The sequence below is a fragment of the Chelonoidis abingdonii genome, chromosome 23 (assembly GCF_003597395.2).
Source record: "Chelonoidis abingdonii isolate Lonesome George chromosome 23, CheloAbing_2.0, whole genome shotgun sequence".
NCBI lineage: Eukaryota > Metazoa > Chordata > Testudines > Testudinidae > Chelonoidis > Chelonoidis abingdonii.
In genome coordinates, this window is record NC_133791.1 from 8389013 (window position 1) to 8405405 (window position 16393).

At 43.3% G+C, this 16393-nt stretch overlaps 1 protein-coding gene across 1 annotated transcript in view; it reads right to left on the minus strand.

Moving 5' to 3' along the window:
- Positions 1-5477, minus strand: part of TTLL10 (tubulin tyrosine ligase like 10) — a 46636-nt gene extending 41159 nt beyond the window's left edge. Inside the window, exons 1-2 of the mRNA XM_032779984.2 lie at positions 5278-5477; positions 2348-3030 (exon numbers count right to left, since the gene is read on the minus strand). Coding sequence (XP_032635875.1) covers positions 2348-3030; positions 5278-5369 — 775 coding nt within the window. The 5' untranslated portion in view covers positions 5370-5477. The remainder of the gene's footprint in view (positions 1-2347; positions 3031-5277) is intronic.
- Positions 5478-16393: the final 10916 nt, after the last annotated feature.

A 16393-nucleotide genomic window follows, 5' to 3' on the forward strand; every position in this document is an offset into this window, starting at 1 on the left:
GGTTGCTAAGAAATTAACCAATTTTAAACAATCCCACTTATCCTGAGACATGAACTCATGGAATAAACTGCAGCGATTGAAGTGCTGATAAGGAGACTCTTCCATTAGTCTGAACATGTACCTGTCTCTGTTTAATACTGGGAGATTCCATAATTACACAGAGAGAGAAGATCAAAGTGTCCCATTCCCTGGGTCTCCGTACAAAGATTACAGATGAACTTTCCTGCTCTTTGAATCTTTTGACACATATCGTTTAAGCATAAGTCCTTTTACCTTGCATTTACTTGTGTGTTTTGCATCTCTGGATAGCTAATTATTAAAGAGAGAATAATGAAACAGGTCCTCCAGTCTATCCAAGTTATTAATTAAAAACCCCATCCATGGCAGAGGGGCCAAATTCAGGTCTTGCTTTCCCCCATGCAACCCCACTGGAACCAAAATACTAAATGAGTCTTCTGAATTGTGCCTTGCAAATCTTCGTGGGCATCTAGCTGCATGAGCAGAATCTCTTATTTGTGCATCTAAAATGATACTTTGCCTGCAGTTACTCACTTTGAATACACAGAAACCTGTGCAAAAGGGAGTTTAAAAGTGAGCATAAGCAAAGAGCTGCACAAATTTTGTCTACGGCTTAGGAGCCTCGAAGTGTCTAATGTCTATTTTGGGATGACTGATAGTAATAATAATACTGACAGATGAGAAACTGAGGCACACAGAGGTAAAGTAATTTGTTCAGTGTCATGGAGTGACAGTGCAGGGACTAGAATCTGGATTTCTTACTCCTCTGCACTAGAACTTGATGCAAAGCCCACTAAAAGTCAGTGGAAAGACTTCCATTGACTTCAATGGGTTTTGTACCAGCTCCTTAATGTACTGGTTCATCCCATCCGTCTCTAATGGTTGGAGCATTGAGGCAAGCTCCTCTGACAGATACATGCATTTTGGGTTGTCCTGCTTTGAGCAAGTGGTTGGACTAGTGACCTTCTGATGTCTCTTCCAACCCTAATCTTCTGTGGTTCTATGTCAGCTCCAAGATACAGAACCATGGGTGCCAGAATAAGGGCAACACTGGAATAAAGCTAGTCATTTGCTCTACCCATCCTATCTCCAGCCTGGAGGGCACTGATTACTATAGGGACATTACATTGTCCTTCCCAGAAAGAACCACCACTGAAGTGTCATCTTCAGGACATCCTGGCAATGAACAATGCTGACTGTCTGACACACTGAGAGGTGAGTCTACACTGAGAGGAGATATGTAGGAGGGGTTAAAAGATACTTGTCAGTTAAGTAGGAGCGAAGACTAAGGGAGCCTAAAATGGAGTAACTGGGCCTAGTAAATTACTCCATCAGAATCTGAGACATCATTAGATTCATCTCTGAATTTGGCTCATTGGCTTATTTGGGAATTGTGGTCACTCAGGGCCAGGTTTTTAAAAGTATTTAAGCACCTAGTTGGATTTTCAAAAGTATGTAGGCACCTAAAACTGTGTCTATCAAGATGAGGTCAATGCATAAGCACCTCATAATGAAGCTTAGCTTCTGCTTTTGACACACACACAATGCCGCCACTCTGTACTCGAGAAAATTTATTACCAGAAGAAACAAAGAGCATCATCAGTTGACAACATAGGGTCTGCTTTTTTCTACGGTCATAGAAAGGGTGGTCTAACAGATTGCTATCTAGCTGCCCTGTCTGTGGAGCCAGAGCCTAAACCTACCTGCAATTCTCATTCACTCCATCTAAATTGTCAAAGCATCTTCCTTAAAGATCAAAATATTTTTGAAGATTATCTCATTATTAAAATGTTTCCCTTTGAAATGAACTAATAGACATTTTACTACCAGTGCATCTATGTGATTTTTAACAATGCAAACATCAGAAGACCACGCTGATTGTTGTATTTATCACTAAAAATGTTGTGACATGTCAGCCAAATTGCCTATTAATGAAGAGATTTATTTTTTCTTCACCCAAATTTCCTGCTAATAGACAGGTTATTTTTCTCTCCATGTTTCCAATTTTCAACTTAAAAGCTTAATTTAAATGATTTCAGTTTCACTTGAGGTTTGCCACTGACAGTAAATTCTAACTTGACTTTTTTTTAGAGGCGAGGCACACGCTCATGTTTTCAGTGCTGTTAATAAGAGGTAGCAATTGTATACAATACAGTTGCAACCAACTGTATACAACCTTGCATACAAGTTGTATACAACTGGATACGAAGTTATAGATCAGATCTTTAGCTGACGTAAATTGCTGTCACTCCATTGGCATTTATGCCAACTGAGGATGTAGCCTGATGACTAAATATTGACATTTAAGAGCCAAGGCTTCAAGATTCACCTGTATCAGCTGCTGAGGATCCAACCTGCTGCTTAGCTCCTTCTTTTGTTATTGACTTGGGTCTCTTTTTCCTTATGCTAGTTGCTAATGTCCCCTTGGAATTTAATTTGGAACTTGCAGGGGCGTTTTCAGCAATTACACCAGAATCATGGATGATCTGGGAAGGCTTGAGACCTATACTGTTCTCCTTGCTATCGTTTGCTTGGCTGGCCTCAGATGTGACTTTTGTCGCTGCCTTTGGTTCTTGGGCTTTCTCAGAACCTTTATCCTGACCCACATTTCCATCTGGGTGTGCACAGTTACTGCTTTCCAAGTCCAGTTTAGTAAGGTTACTCTCCAGCAGCATGCTCGCTGGTGACTGTCCTCTGCTTTTACTAGCTTCTGTATCTAACCCCTCTTCTACTTCATCCTCTCTGGTAACATTAGACCCAGTTCTTGGGATGCCCTGTAAATCCACAGCGGTTATATGGGTGCTCTCCCTCAGTCTGGTCCTGCTCATTATGTTCTGAGCCATGCCTTGGGATCTGGGAGCTGTGTCTTCATTTTTCAGTTGCATCTCATCTTCCTTTTCCATGCCACCTCCATCATCATCAGCAGGCTCCTGCTGTTCAGCCTCAGGATAGAAGACAGACTTCCTGCCAGGAAGCTCTCTAACTGAAGCCCACTTGTGTTCTGGGCAATGGCTGTGAAGACAACAAATGAGACCTTCCATTAGGGCACTGACACCAAATATTCTTCAGGCAGTAGGTGGGAGAATAACCTTAGTGAGACAGGTTTGTAACCAATCTTTGAGAAGGAATGGGGGTTTAGAGTAAAAGCAGCAAGCAAAGAGTTTCTTTAAGAAAAGGATGCTTAATTCACAAGGCTTGAGGAACTGAAACACTGATTAGAGCAAGGGGGGAAGTGTGGAAATTGGTTTTCCAAGCTAGGGTAATAGATAGTCTGAGATTAGCAAACGTTAGACAATTCCTCCAGGAAATGTATAAATGTCATGGCTAAATATACGGTGTAATCTCTATTGTAGAGGCAGGACCAATGGGAAATTACAGAAGTGTATTGTGTTATGTGCTCCCATAGAGCTAGACATAACATAGGTTGGAAGACAATGCCGAGTTAATAAGGCATCAAAATGGACCTACCTAAAACTTGTTCTTTTAAAGGAAAGTTGTGATTTATTGGAGTGAGTGGGCAGGAGAAGCAGATGAATGTTAAGTCACTGCCACTGATTCGCTGGGTGTTCTTGGCCACATCTCAGTTATGTTAAGCCTCAGTTTCCCCCTTTATAAATGAGGGATAACAATCAGAGCTGGGCAGGAACCAGAATTTTTGTTTCATGAGAAATTCCATTATTTTGACATTTGTTTTCGCATTGAATTGGAATGAAAACAAACCTTTTTGGAATCTCCCATGAAATAAAATGTAAAAGAAAATTCACTTGGGGTCAATCGAGACATTTCATGTTGATAAAATCAGAATGGTTCACTCCAATTTCAACTTTAAAAAAATGGAAACAAAAAGTCATTTCAGAATGAAAAACTGAAACATGCCATGTTGACAATGTCAACACATTCTACTTCCCCACCCACAGAATGCTTCATTTCCATTTTTTTTTCAAAACAAAAATTTTGTTGAAATCAACATGTTCCTGCAAAATGTTTCAATGTCAACGAAATCACGGTTTCCAACGGAAAACTGTTCAGCTGAAAATGTTCTGATCAGCTCTCCTAATAATGCTCACCAATGTTTGCTAGTTATTTATTTTTATTATTTCACGTGTGGCTATTCAGTAGCAGGTTTGAACCGAAACCCCAGGTCTGAAACATCACTGTTATGCGGTGTTCAAAATCAGAACTCAGATTTTAGGCCTTGAGCCTTTCTCTAGTCTAAAGTGCATTCTAATTTTGTGAAATTTTGGATGGAGAGAAAGAAACTGGTTGGTATGTTCTCTTCTCAGCATTATGCACAGGGTTTAACTTCAGTCAGTGGCATAGCCTTCTGGGAGAGAAATTGTCTTCACAAGTGTCCCCAGGGGTCAGGGGAATCACTTGAGCAAATCCCTTTGCCTCAGTTTGAATATTTACCCTAAATTAGAGTGACCAGATGTCCCGATTTTACATGGACAGTCCCGATATTTGGAGGTTTGTCTTATATAGGCTCCTATTACCCCCCCATCCCCTGTCCTGATTTTTCACACTTGCTGTCTGGTCACCCTACCATAAAAGTACTACTCTTCCGTGGCTACCACTCTGTTAGTGTAAAGACTGAGGCAGTAAAATAGGAGAAATTACATTTACATATCAAGGGGTATAAAAAGGACTTGGTGTAGATGAGAATTTCATCGAGTTTGTCTGTACAGCAATATACAAATCTCTGGTTCTCTATAACAGATTCTACTAAGTACAATGAACATTAGCCATAAGGAAAAGGTGATGCTACCTTAATACTCCAGCCAGCATTTATTTAGTGTCTTTCATCCCAAAGGACTTCACACCACTTTACAAACTAGATTTAAAGATCACTTCAGCCCCTTGTGGGGTGTGATGCACAAGCAGCTTGCAACACTACACAACAGTTTTTAAGACAGGAGATGAGGAAGACTAGCTTGTGAAAGCAGGCTGCTAAGCTTGTGAGCTTTGACTCAGCCCAGAGAATAGGCCCAGAAGGACTTTGCCGCAGTGTGTTTTAGATCAGATCTTAGAGCGTTCATTTTGAACATTAAAATATTGAAGAAAGTTTCTAGTAGGTTCATAGCTTGACACTATTACTCTGCCACGGGACCACGTGACTGAAAAGCCAAACAGCGTAATATAAGTCAGTATCTTTATCTCCGCCTTGATTTTAGAATTGCTCCAACCAGAACTTCCACTTTTTGTTTCTTTCAAAGAAAACAAATGCATCTTAAAGCGAAGTAAAGTAATGGAAATTCTAACCTTTGCTCAGCAGACACTAAATGCCTTAGCAAAGCTTTCACTGTCCCCTGTCCTTCCTTCTGCTTGGAAAACTTGGTTTCTAGCAGGGCCATAAAGAGAGCTTCTAAAGGAACCAAACCATCGCTTTATGGAGCAGCAGACACACTGCTGTATAGTATGGATTGTTTATCTCACTGAATGGAGAAGGATAGCTTCACAACAGCAAGTGGTGGCTCTGAAATCAAACCTGCCTCTGCTTTATATACACAGGTTCCAAAGAAGTTGTTTGGCAAGTTCAGAAAACCCTCAGCATTATAAACAAGGGCCAGTGTCCTAGCAACAGCTGCCTAGCGATTGTTGCTAATTGTGGAAGGGGTTCCAGCATTAACATGCAGAGCGACTTCTACAAGGGTGTGTGTGTTTTTAGATAAAGCTCTGCCGTGATAAAGACTCATGGGAGGGCTGCTGTTTGAGTGGGCACACATGCGTGCACCAGAGTGAGCGTGTGTAGCAGAGAGATAGGGAAACCAATTTGGTGGCTGGAACTTCTGTTGCCTGGCTTGTTTCAACTCAGTCCTCCATGGTCACCTTCAAGTCTTCGAAAGGTCAGGCTTCACCTGGGTTGACAGACACTACGCCCACTTTTGCTGTCACTCAGAAGCAAACAGTAAAAGCTCATTCCTTTTCTTCCCCCTGCACCACCACTCACTCGTCACCTGATAACATTAGACTCAGAGTGGCTGCCAATATGGATTTTGATCGTGGTGTACCTGTCCTTCAAATGCAGTCACTGATCTCATTGCTCAATGCTTCCTTTCTCCTGACATTTCTCGCATCTCAATGCTGATACTTTTCAGTATGTTGCAGTAGGTACAGTTCAAAACGGGCACCACCCGGGCAAACGACTGACATAGGCACGTTCAGATTATGTAACTGTATGCTTAGTACCTGCTGGTGTAGGCAGTCATTAGACCTGCCTGTGTATATGCGTATATGCAAGCTCTTTGGATCATCATGTAGTCATCTGTCCCAAAATGTTTATCCACAGATTAGTAGAATAATGTATAGCACTAAAATACGGAGGTCATTGGTGGTTCTTTGGCTCATGGCTGGTTCTTTCTTTCAGTACAAATGACAGGTAGAAGAACAAGGCGGCTCATGTTGGGTGCAGGGTGGGTGTTTTATGCCTTACTGCCTGTGGAACCTACCCGCAGAGCTGGTGTAACTGAACTCTGGAGAATCATCCCAATTTGGGGGAATCTTCCAGTCATTTACAGCCAGTATAGAGGGGACTAGACTGCCTCAATCCCTACAGCTAGCATGGGGGCATGGCCAATGTAAAAGGAAAGTGGCCAGGGCTTCCCTCCAATTCGCCAGTCCAAGGCTGCTCTTTCAGTCACTCCAGGGCATTGTCAGCTGATGTCATTTACAGCCTTCGTCAGGCTGCTCTAACATGCCGGGGGGCTGACCTAGCATGTGGCAGCCCAGGGCTGGGGAAGTGCAAGAACAAGCTTTACATCACCTTTACACACACACCCTTCTAACCTGCACCACATGCTCCTTGAACCTATTCAAGGATCTGATCTGGAGAGTGTTTTGGAAATTAGAAGTTCTACCTGTACATGTAGATGTATAATAGCAGTGGCTTCTCCTTTGCAGCGGCATGGGGGAGTTTTGCCTCAGTAAGGTGAATAAAATCTCAAGGATAATATTTATATCAAGAGGACTAGGTCCTCAGCTGCTATAAATCTGCATATCTCTACTGCAGTCAATGGTGCTACACCAGTTGACCCCATCTGAGGATATTATATTCTATCGTTGTCCAAGAAGAAGCAGGTAGTTCATCTCTCTTGGATGCAATAACTGAAGACCAGAATTAGTGACTTTGCAAAATGCAATGAAATACTGTTGAAATGAACAATTGGAAGAAATTAAATGGTTCTTGGAGAAAAATTAAGCATTTACAGTTTTTAAAAAATCATCATAACATACTCTTTTCCCACAGAAAATTAGGATTACAAATAACGAAAGCCTCCAATCTTGGTCTTTCTAATTGTGCTATGAAACATTCTGGGTTAAGATTCAATATGTGGTGGTTGTTATGAGGTTATCTGGCATTTCTGAATGAATTTCCACTGAATTTCAAATAATAATGTGTGGCCTATTTGTGTGGCAACAGCTAAGTTGCATCTTTCGATAGCAACCAAGGTCTTTGAAATCATAATAACATCTTTGAATTTGAATCCCCAGATAAACTCAAGATACTGCAGGGTGAAGCATCAGAAAGAGGCCAATGTAATACCTCTTGGTGGTTTTGTAAAATTATACAGCAGATGCCAGCAGAACAGTAACAATCGCTTTTTGGTTTATCACCAAACCCCGAATGATGAATGTGATCAAAAAGCACTGGACCACAAGCTGAATTCAACAAAACTGCTGTCACAAGTTGGCCTCCAGGATAAACTGGAATGAGTTAAGTAACTGAGGTAGCACTTGCACTTCTGCTATTAGGTGGGAAGCTAAGGAAACCTCCTGCTAGCACAAAAAGACTTTAGAGGGAGAGATTTAGAGACAGGAACATATTGGGTGATGGGGGAGAGTGGAAAGAAGCTTTTATACAAAAGCTAAATCTACTGGCCACGTCATTCTGTATGAGTCCTTTCTGATCTAGCGTTTGGTCAGGGCTGGCTTGATCCTGGATTGAAGGAACTTGTGTTTATAGCCTCTCTGCTGCCATAAAAGTGAATGTCATGTCCGCAGTTTAACACCACGGGCAAATTCACTGGAGTGCAAAGGGCCAAGCCAATGGCATTGTGCCTGCTTGTGAACTGGGCCCTGTAGCTTCACTGCATGGTCAAACAGGAGGAGAGACTGGGCTAGGATTCGAAAGTCCTTAGGGCACTGGCCAGGACTAACCATTTCTTGGGGTTTTCTGGGGCTGCTAGGGAGCAATGTTCTAGTGGAAAGGATGGGCCAGGCTGCATAACCTGATTCTAAATAGGACAATTCCTTCCCAGACTGCCTCCAAGTCGCCTCAAGGCTGCTCTAAACTGTGCCAGTTTGTCACACTCCCCTAGGTGCTGGTATGCCAGCCAAGAAAAGCCAGAGAGCAACAGGTTCCCTCCCTCCCTCTTTCTCCTAACTCTGGCATGACCCATACCCGGGTGCTTTCAGGGGGAGCAGGGCAGAGATGTTCTGGAAGTTCTTAGCCACACGATGAACTCCCCAGGATTCTTTATTACCTCTTTGCAATTTTAGAGTGGAATAAAGGAGTTGCAATGTAAGACAGAAATTGGCCCAGGAAGCAGACCTCTGGGATAGGAAGGGGCCATTTTCTCCTGCCATGTTTTAGAACAGAACCACACCAAAAACCCTGGCAAATGACATGGAAAATGTCTCAGGACACCCTTTGATCATGAGATTGTCTCAGGACACCCTCAGGCATCCCAGGCTGAGATGTACTGTATATATTAAGAAAGCCAGTGATGCTTGCCTGACACAGGTGCCTTGCAGCCAAGTTTCAATGGACTTGAAGTGATATTCCATGTCTCCGTAGGAGGGAGAGACAAACCTGTAGGAATCAAAGATCTGCAGTCTGCCCCTTTTCCACCTGGCCCCCAGGCTGCGCTCACCAGACCCCAGCCAGATCTCCACATAGACAATGCCATGGAATTGCCTCCTTCCTGCAATGACAAGGAAGTGACTGTGCATTTTTCAAAGTTGCCTTTAAAACTGCATTCTGGGAAGTAATGGGCTGATAGCCCTGGAGACTTTCTAGCCATAGAAATGGCACTGACAGACAGTGTCACTGTTCAATCAGTGTGTCTTGCCTTGACCAGAAAGGACTACCCTTGCTGCTGAGAGGCCAGTTTAGTCTCCATATCCTTTCAGTTATTCATCCCTCCTCAGAGACTGCCCTCACCAAGAACTCCCAGGAGGAAAGCCAAATGGATTGGGGCTGTCTCTGATGTGAAAACCTGTCCAACAGGCTCAGCAAACTCATGGCATACAGGCCACCAAACAGCCATCCAGTAATAACAACTTCAACTGGCAACTTTTTGTGAAATTCTCACAATTGCACTGAGAATTTGGAAGGATATGGCTGAATATCTCCACACAAAAAAAGTGCCTTTCTGGTCTGGTTCCATCAGCAATTGCAAAGGTAGTCATGAGAATGGCCAAAACCAGCCCAACCCACATCGTCAGAATTCACGAAATGTTTGTTTTAAGTTTAATTCCAGAAAGGTGTACATATTTGGGAGGATTATTACTTCATTTAACCTGGATCATTCAAATCCAAATTCACAGCTCTGTGTGTCTAGCTTTGTGTGGTGGCTCATGGCTACTGTAATAGTATCATAGAATATCAGGGGTGGAAGGGACCTGAGGAGGTCATCTAGTCCAACCCACTGCTCAAAACAGGACCAAGCCCTAAACAGATTTTTGCCCCAGATCCCTAAATGCCCCCCCAGAGTGAACTCACAACCCTGGGTTTAGCAGGCCAGTGCTCAAACCACTGAGCTATCCCTCCCTCCCAGCTGTGTTGTATGCTTCTCTCTGAGGTTAGATGGATGAGGGATACACATGTGGGGTACATATGAGGATGGCTAGATGGAGGTGGTATGTGTGGGTAAGGATGGAAGAACGGATATGAAAGGGGGTGGGAGTACATATGAGGATGGATGGATAAATGGATAGATAGAGGTACATAGAGGATGGATGGATGGATGGATGGATAGATATCTTTTGTCAACATTACATTCTGGGTCGAACTACATTCCTGAAATGAAGATGAGGTCTCCCGGCTTCATGTGCTCCTCACTGGGCAGAGTGATGGGGAGTGTATCGTACTGATACGCCTGGTTTCCTGGGCCGATACAAAAGCCAAATTCCGATTGTAAGTCACGCACCACCTTTCGAATCAGTCCGCAGCAATCCAGGAAGAATAGGGATTCGTACTCTGGAGCTAGGGAGCAAGGCAAGTACATCACTAGTAGGTGAGCAATACGACAAAGGAACCTCTATTTTTATCCAGCAGGAGGACAGGAGAGTCGCTTTGGTGAGAAAAGATGCAGTGAGGGGCAGCTTTGCACAATAATTCAGGGGCAGGCACACCAATGTATATTGTTCTTCTGTTTGCCAGAAGCTGGGAATGAGTGACAGGGGATGGATGACTTGATGATTCGCTGTTCTGTTCATTCCCTCTGGGGCACCTTGCATTGGCCACTGGATACTGGGCTAGATAGACCTTTGGTCTGACCGACATTCTTATGTTCTTAATGTGGATAAAACCATAATTCCCAGCTACTGGCCTCAATGCCACGTCCTAGAATCTCCACCCATTTCTGGAACCAAACCTGAACTCGACCTTTTCGCAGTTCTGATATTTTTCCCCTCTCCATTGTTTCTGATTTGTCTGCCTCTGCATTTCAGGATGGCGCTTACAACTGGAATGTGAGGTGCCAAAATACTACAATGATGTCTTTTTTCACGGTATTTCCATCTTGACTGAATAGCAGGAATCCCGTGAGATTTCCAGCCCAGTTTTGCAGATCTAAGAAGTTTGGATATGCTGGATTAGGTTTGGCAAAATCACCTCAACTGTTGGATGTTTATTCAAACTTAACTTCTAGACAAAAAAGGTTCACTCGTTGCTAGTTCTATGGCCTCATCAAATCCACAGGATCTATGTAGACGTTTCAGATGTAACATGGATTATGTGGAATTGAAGCTTTGGAGATGGCTGGAAATTTTTCATTGAAATTTTTAAAATGAAAAATGCCACTTTCATTTACATTTCAACATTCTGAAAAACACTTAGGAACTCTAAACATCTAGCTGGCTACTTCTGTTGCTCCACTCCTTTTTTGTGTCCCTCTGAGAGATGTGTCATACCAGCCAATGTCTGGTCAGTAGAACTGCTTGGGGTGAAAGAGGAGCATTTGACTTCTTTGGTCCACTGAGTCCAAAGGAATCAAAGTTCCTAGATGGGGTGCCTGATAGTAATTAGATATTAGTCTAGGGATGTCTAAGGGAGCATGTTCAATGGATAATGCACTGGAGTGTGAGTTAGGAGACCTAGGCTTTATTCCCAACCCTGCCACTGATCCTGGGCAAGTCACTTCACTGCTCCGTGCCTCAGTTTCCCTTTCCACCTTTTGTTTATTTAGATTCTAACTTCTCTCTCTAACCAGGTGTATGTAAAACTCTTAACACAATGGCCCTCTGATCTCTGATGGGGCTTCTAGGTGCTATCATAATGAGGATGATGATAATGATGGAATCTAAGCTGGGGTAACATGAATATAGACAGGCCAAATTAGACATCCTTAATCTCACGCCTGACTTTAACTGCCAAAGAAGAGAAGTTGCTATTCATTTGTTGCCTAAGGAAGGCATGAACCATCAGTAGGCTATCACCAGAGACAGTAGTGACAAAACCTGCTTCATCAGGGAAAAGGCTGAAAGAGTCTACACTTACTGCCTGGCTCGTGATACTTCTTGGCGTAGGGCACACCTATGTAACTCTTTGCCTGCTCTAGAAACTTCATCCGCAGCTGCCACCGGTAGTCAGGATCCTGAAGTCTGCTCTGTATGGACAGTTTCTTCCCTCGGAGCATCTGCAGCTCCTCCTGAATCAAAATACATGGAGGAAAGAAGGAAAATTCAGCAGCAAGCCCTGTCTGTTTTTTCTCAAGACAAAACTTTTTTCCTAGAGAAGGGAGTGAACAAAGTCAGTGAAAGCCGGAGTCTGGCCCAAACTTAATTCGAGCTCTGGCTTGGCCCAGCATCCCTGAATGAGGAGGTGCCAAGCCAGTGTGAATACTCTGGCATTTCTTCCTGGAGGTCACAGTGACCTTCAGCAACCTTCTCTGTATTTTCCTGTTCGTGCTTGATGTGCCTGATTAGCTCAAGTGCTTGGCTCATACAGAACAAGCCAGAACCTCGCCCTTGTGTACCTTCCAACTTCCTGGTCTACACATCTCATGGTCAAGCCACCCACATTTTACAGAGTAGTATAGGAAAACCACAGAGTGGGCGGACAGCAACCTGTGATATTGCAAATACTTCCGATAGGTGCTACTCCTTCTAGGAAGTGATGCCTAATTGTTAGAGCACAGGAAGGCCTGAGGGTTCAGGATTTCTGGATTCTGACTTGAAATTCACTTTAACACCCCGTGCCTTTGTTTTCTCATATGTAAAATGAAGGGGAATATATACCGTTCTCCCAGAGTTATCAAGGCAGGTTGAATTAACTGTCTGTAAAGTACTTCGAGACCCTGTACTAAAACATGCTCTAGAAGTACAAGAACTGTTCTATACTATACTATACAGATATAGGCTACTGTGTAGAAATACAAGGAAAACAGCAGGAAATTGCACCATCAAAAAGTTCTCGGTGACAAGAAAAGCTGCAAAACCCAAATTTGAGTAATTTGTTTTCAGAGCGCTATAGTGCGGTTGCCTGGTGTTACATTGTTGCTTAAGAAGTTTATGGTTGGAATGTTTCTGCTAAAATGTTTGTCTATGTTCCCCCAAAAAATCTTACAAGATCTATTGATGCAATGACAGCATGAAAAAGAAGTATTGTACTCTAGTTCCAGATTATAAAATGTATCCAGATTTATGTAAGGAATAACACACCCACCCCAGCATAGACAATAAAGTTTTCATTCTCTTTTGCCATAAGAGCACTGTACCAAATACAAGAAAATATCGAAACAGATAAAATTAATATTAATAAAAATATCAAACTGCATGATTATTTGAAGGATTCCTTAAAAAACTTAAAATAGGACCAATGAACTAATACTGCTTTGCACTTACACGGCACTATTCATGCGAGGGACTCAACATTTTGTATAGAAATGAGCTTCCCCATTAAACACAGAGACCAAGGCACAGAGAGAGATCAACAAATTTGCTCAAGCTGATACAGCAAGTAAGTTGCAGAGACAGAAATAGGAGCCAAGTATCTCGATTCTCTGCCTTCTGCTCTATCCATTTGATGGACTGGCTTCATTAAATAGATTAATGAAAGCAGCAGGCAGTGTGAGCATCCTATGGTAATTTTTTCTGCTGGGAAAGATGATGCCTGTCTATGAGCAACATTGGTTTTTTGTATTAAATCTCCCCTGGAAATATTATTGTTTTCCCCTATAGAAAGATACCGTGCTGGGAGGGAAAACTACTATCTGGGTAGCTTATGTGAAAAGTCTGGACTGTTTCCATACGATACAGATCATCCTTGTGTTTAGATGAATAGTAATGCTCCATTCAACAGGAACTGTACTGAAACTAACACTTAGGGCTGATAGAAATGCACTGAATGATGGAATACCAGCCTCAGCCATTGGGTGACAGTATGGCGTTTTCTCCTGATACTGGCTGTGGGAGAGTTGGATTATCCAGAGAATCTTTTTCATTCAAAGACAGTTTTAGTAGTGACTTGTGACGGCAGCTCATACATTCTGATTGCCCTGTTTTCTTGCTCGGTCAGTGAAGCGTGTTTCTCAAGAAAGAATGTTTTAATAAAGCTGGCCACAAATGCAGAGTAACAGCCAAGATGTAGCTGGCACTGTAACCATTGATTATATTTTATTTTTTTCTAGCGTGGCATTTGCTCTTTCTGACAGCAGCAATCTTCCCAGGTGATGCCTTTTTTATGGGGTTAAGCACTCTTTGGGTGGATGAAGCCAACCTCTTGGAGGAAGATGAGTGTTTGTGTGGTTAAAGCAGGGGATAGGGAGTGAGGAAGGCCTCCTCTAGCTCTGCCACTGACACATTGTGTGTCCTGGGGCAAGTCACTTTGTTCCTCTGTGCCTCAATTTCCCCATCTGTAAAATCCTCCCAGGATTTAATTAATGCCTATAAAGCACTTTGAGATGCTGAGTAATTAATGCAGACTTCATTCTTGTGCCTCCCAGTAATGAGGAATGCAGTTGACACCCAGAAGCAAGCTGCATCCACAACTGCTGTAAGATGTTTATATTACATTCTAATAGGGATTTTCTTTCTATAGAATATGGGTAGTAGGTTTTCAGGAGAGGTTTCTCAATATTCTGGATTCAAGATTTGAGATATTTGATAGCAAGGGAGTACAGCAAGCAGTACATATGTGCTTAGCAAAGTGTTCCTTTCTTGTATAGCTCTAGCATTAGTCTCAAGTGCAACATATAAAGGGAGTGGCCTGATCTGGCCAGAGTTAAAGATTGGGTCCTAAATATCCTCCTGAATAAGGCTATCTGCAGCCAGAGAAAGCCAAAGGCAAAGAAACCATGATGCCACTGCTCACATGTATTGTGTTGCTAGTATTGGTCCTGGAAAAAAGATTCCTACTTGATCTACTGCGTCCTACACATCTTGCAATTGTCAGAGAAAGCAAGAGTGCCTCCCATTGAGGGAACAGGCCATCTCCCCTACCAATTCTTCTCATTGGTCCTGCCTCAGCACTGGGGGCTGGGCTAGATGACCTCCCAAGGTCCCATCCAGCCTGACATTTCTATGATTCTGTGATTGAACAACTGCATCCCTCACAACATTAAACTTGGTGATGGGCCCAAACCAAACCTCTGGAACAAAGTGTTGGAGGAAGAGAAAGAAGAGGCCTCAAGTCTGGTTTCATGCCTTGGGGCTGACTTTCAGGGTAGCTCTATAATGGTTCAAACCACAATCTCAAATCTGAACTTAGAACTTTGGGGAAGTTCCGTTCCAGTCTCCTAATGGAACCATCAACCTGGCAAGGATGCGAAGAAACCAGCACCATCTCCTTCCTGCACACGGAGGAAAGATACAGGAAATTCTTCTTACAGTACTTTGCTTGTATATACGGTGCTTTGGCTATAAAACGATCTTGAAATTCCAGCGTGTGGGGGAATGCAACCCCCTCTTGTCTGGGTCAGATAAACAAGAAGGTCAGAACATTGTACATGGGCACCTGAACGGAAGTCACTGTTCACAATTTCATCAAACCACCATTATCACAATGGGCTGCATTGCCAAAGCATTGAGCACCCTGAATTCTGCTTGAGATCAATGGGAGCTGTAGGGGCTCCACATCACTGAAAATCGAGTCTTTTGAGGGTAGAGCCATTGTTGTTCAGGGCAAAAGCTGTCTGAACAAGTGTGTGTGTCCTTGCACCATCACAGCCCGGTCCAAAACCCAGTGAAGTCAATGGAAAGACTCGCATTGGCTTCAATGAGCTTTGGATCAGGCCCTTGAGATGCACCAATCATTTAACTTGGAAATTCTTTCTCTCTTTCTCTTTTTTACCTCTCCCTGTTTCTTCTGAACTATGTTTAAGGCTCAGAAGAATCTGAGCTTCTGGACTTTCAGCTGCAACTTATGACCCACCAAATCAGTGAAGTAACGTCACTTTTGGCCAGTCGGACCAGCTTAAGCAAAATGAGAATCAGCGTGTGAGGCGTTGAAGCAGGGAAAAGCAAAGCAAACAGCTCTTGTGTACCGCCTTTCCCACCGCTCAGGTTTCTGGCAACCAGAGGTTAAAATCCCAGTTGCATTATTTATGTGGGAGTCACCCGCCCTGCCTGAGAGTGTCCTGGCAGATACACTTTCACGCCTGTGTTCCTGTGTGGTGTAAATTCACAGCAACTGGCCTACGTCACCTAGTGCTTGTAATCACCGAGCCAGAGCTCAGCACACAGCTCTCCCCCCTACATCAGCTAAGACAAGATCTCATTACAGCCCCCTCCCTCCAATTCATCGGATACTGAAGGCGGTGAACTGCCCTTCTCCTGCAGAAACAGACCAAGGGAGATTTCTCCAGTGGTAACTGAGCATATCTGCCTCTCAGCATCTCATTAGCCTCTTGGCCTGCAGGAACACAGGAATTGCCAGAGTGGATCAGACCTATGGTTCATCTACTCCAGTGTCCTGTTTCTGACAGTGGCCAGAACCAGATGCTTCTGAGGAAGGTGCATGAACCTCTGCAGTAGGCAGTTATGGGATAATTTAGCCCCAACCCGTTTTCTTGTAACCCCCACTAGTCAGAAGTGGGGCTGCAAATAATCTTAGGGATGTCTCACTGCAGGGAGCACAGTTTTCACTTCGTCTGACGAAGGTGGGAAGGGTAGAACTGGATACAAAGTTACTACAGGTAAACCAAAAAACAAACCA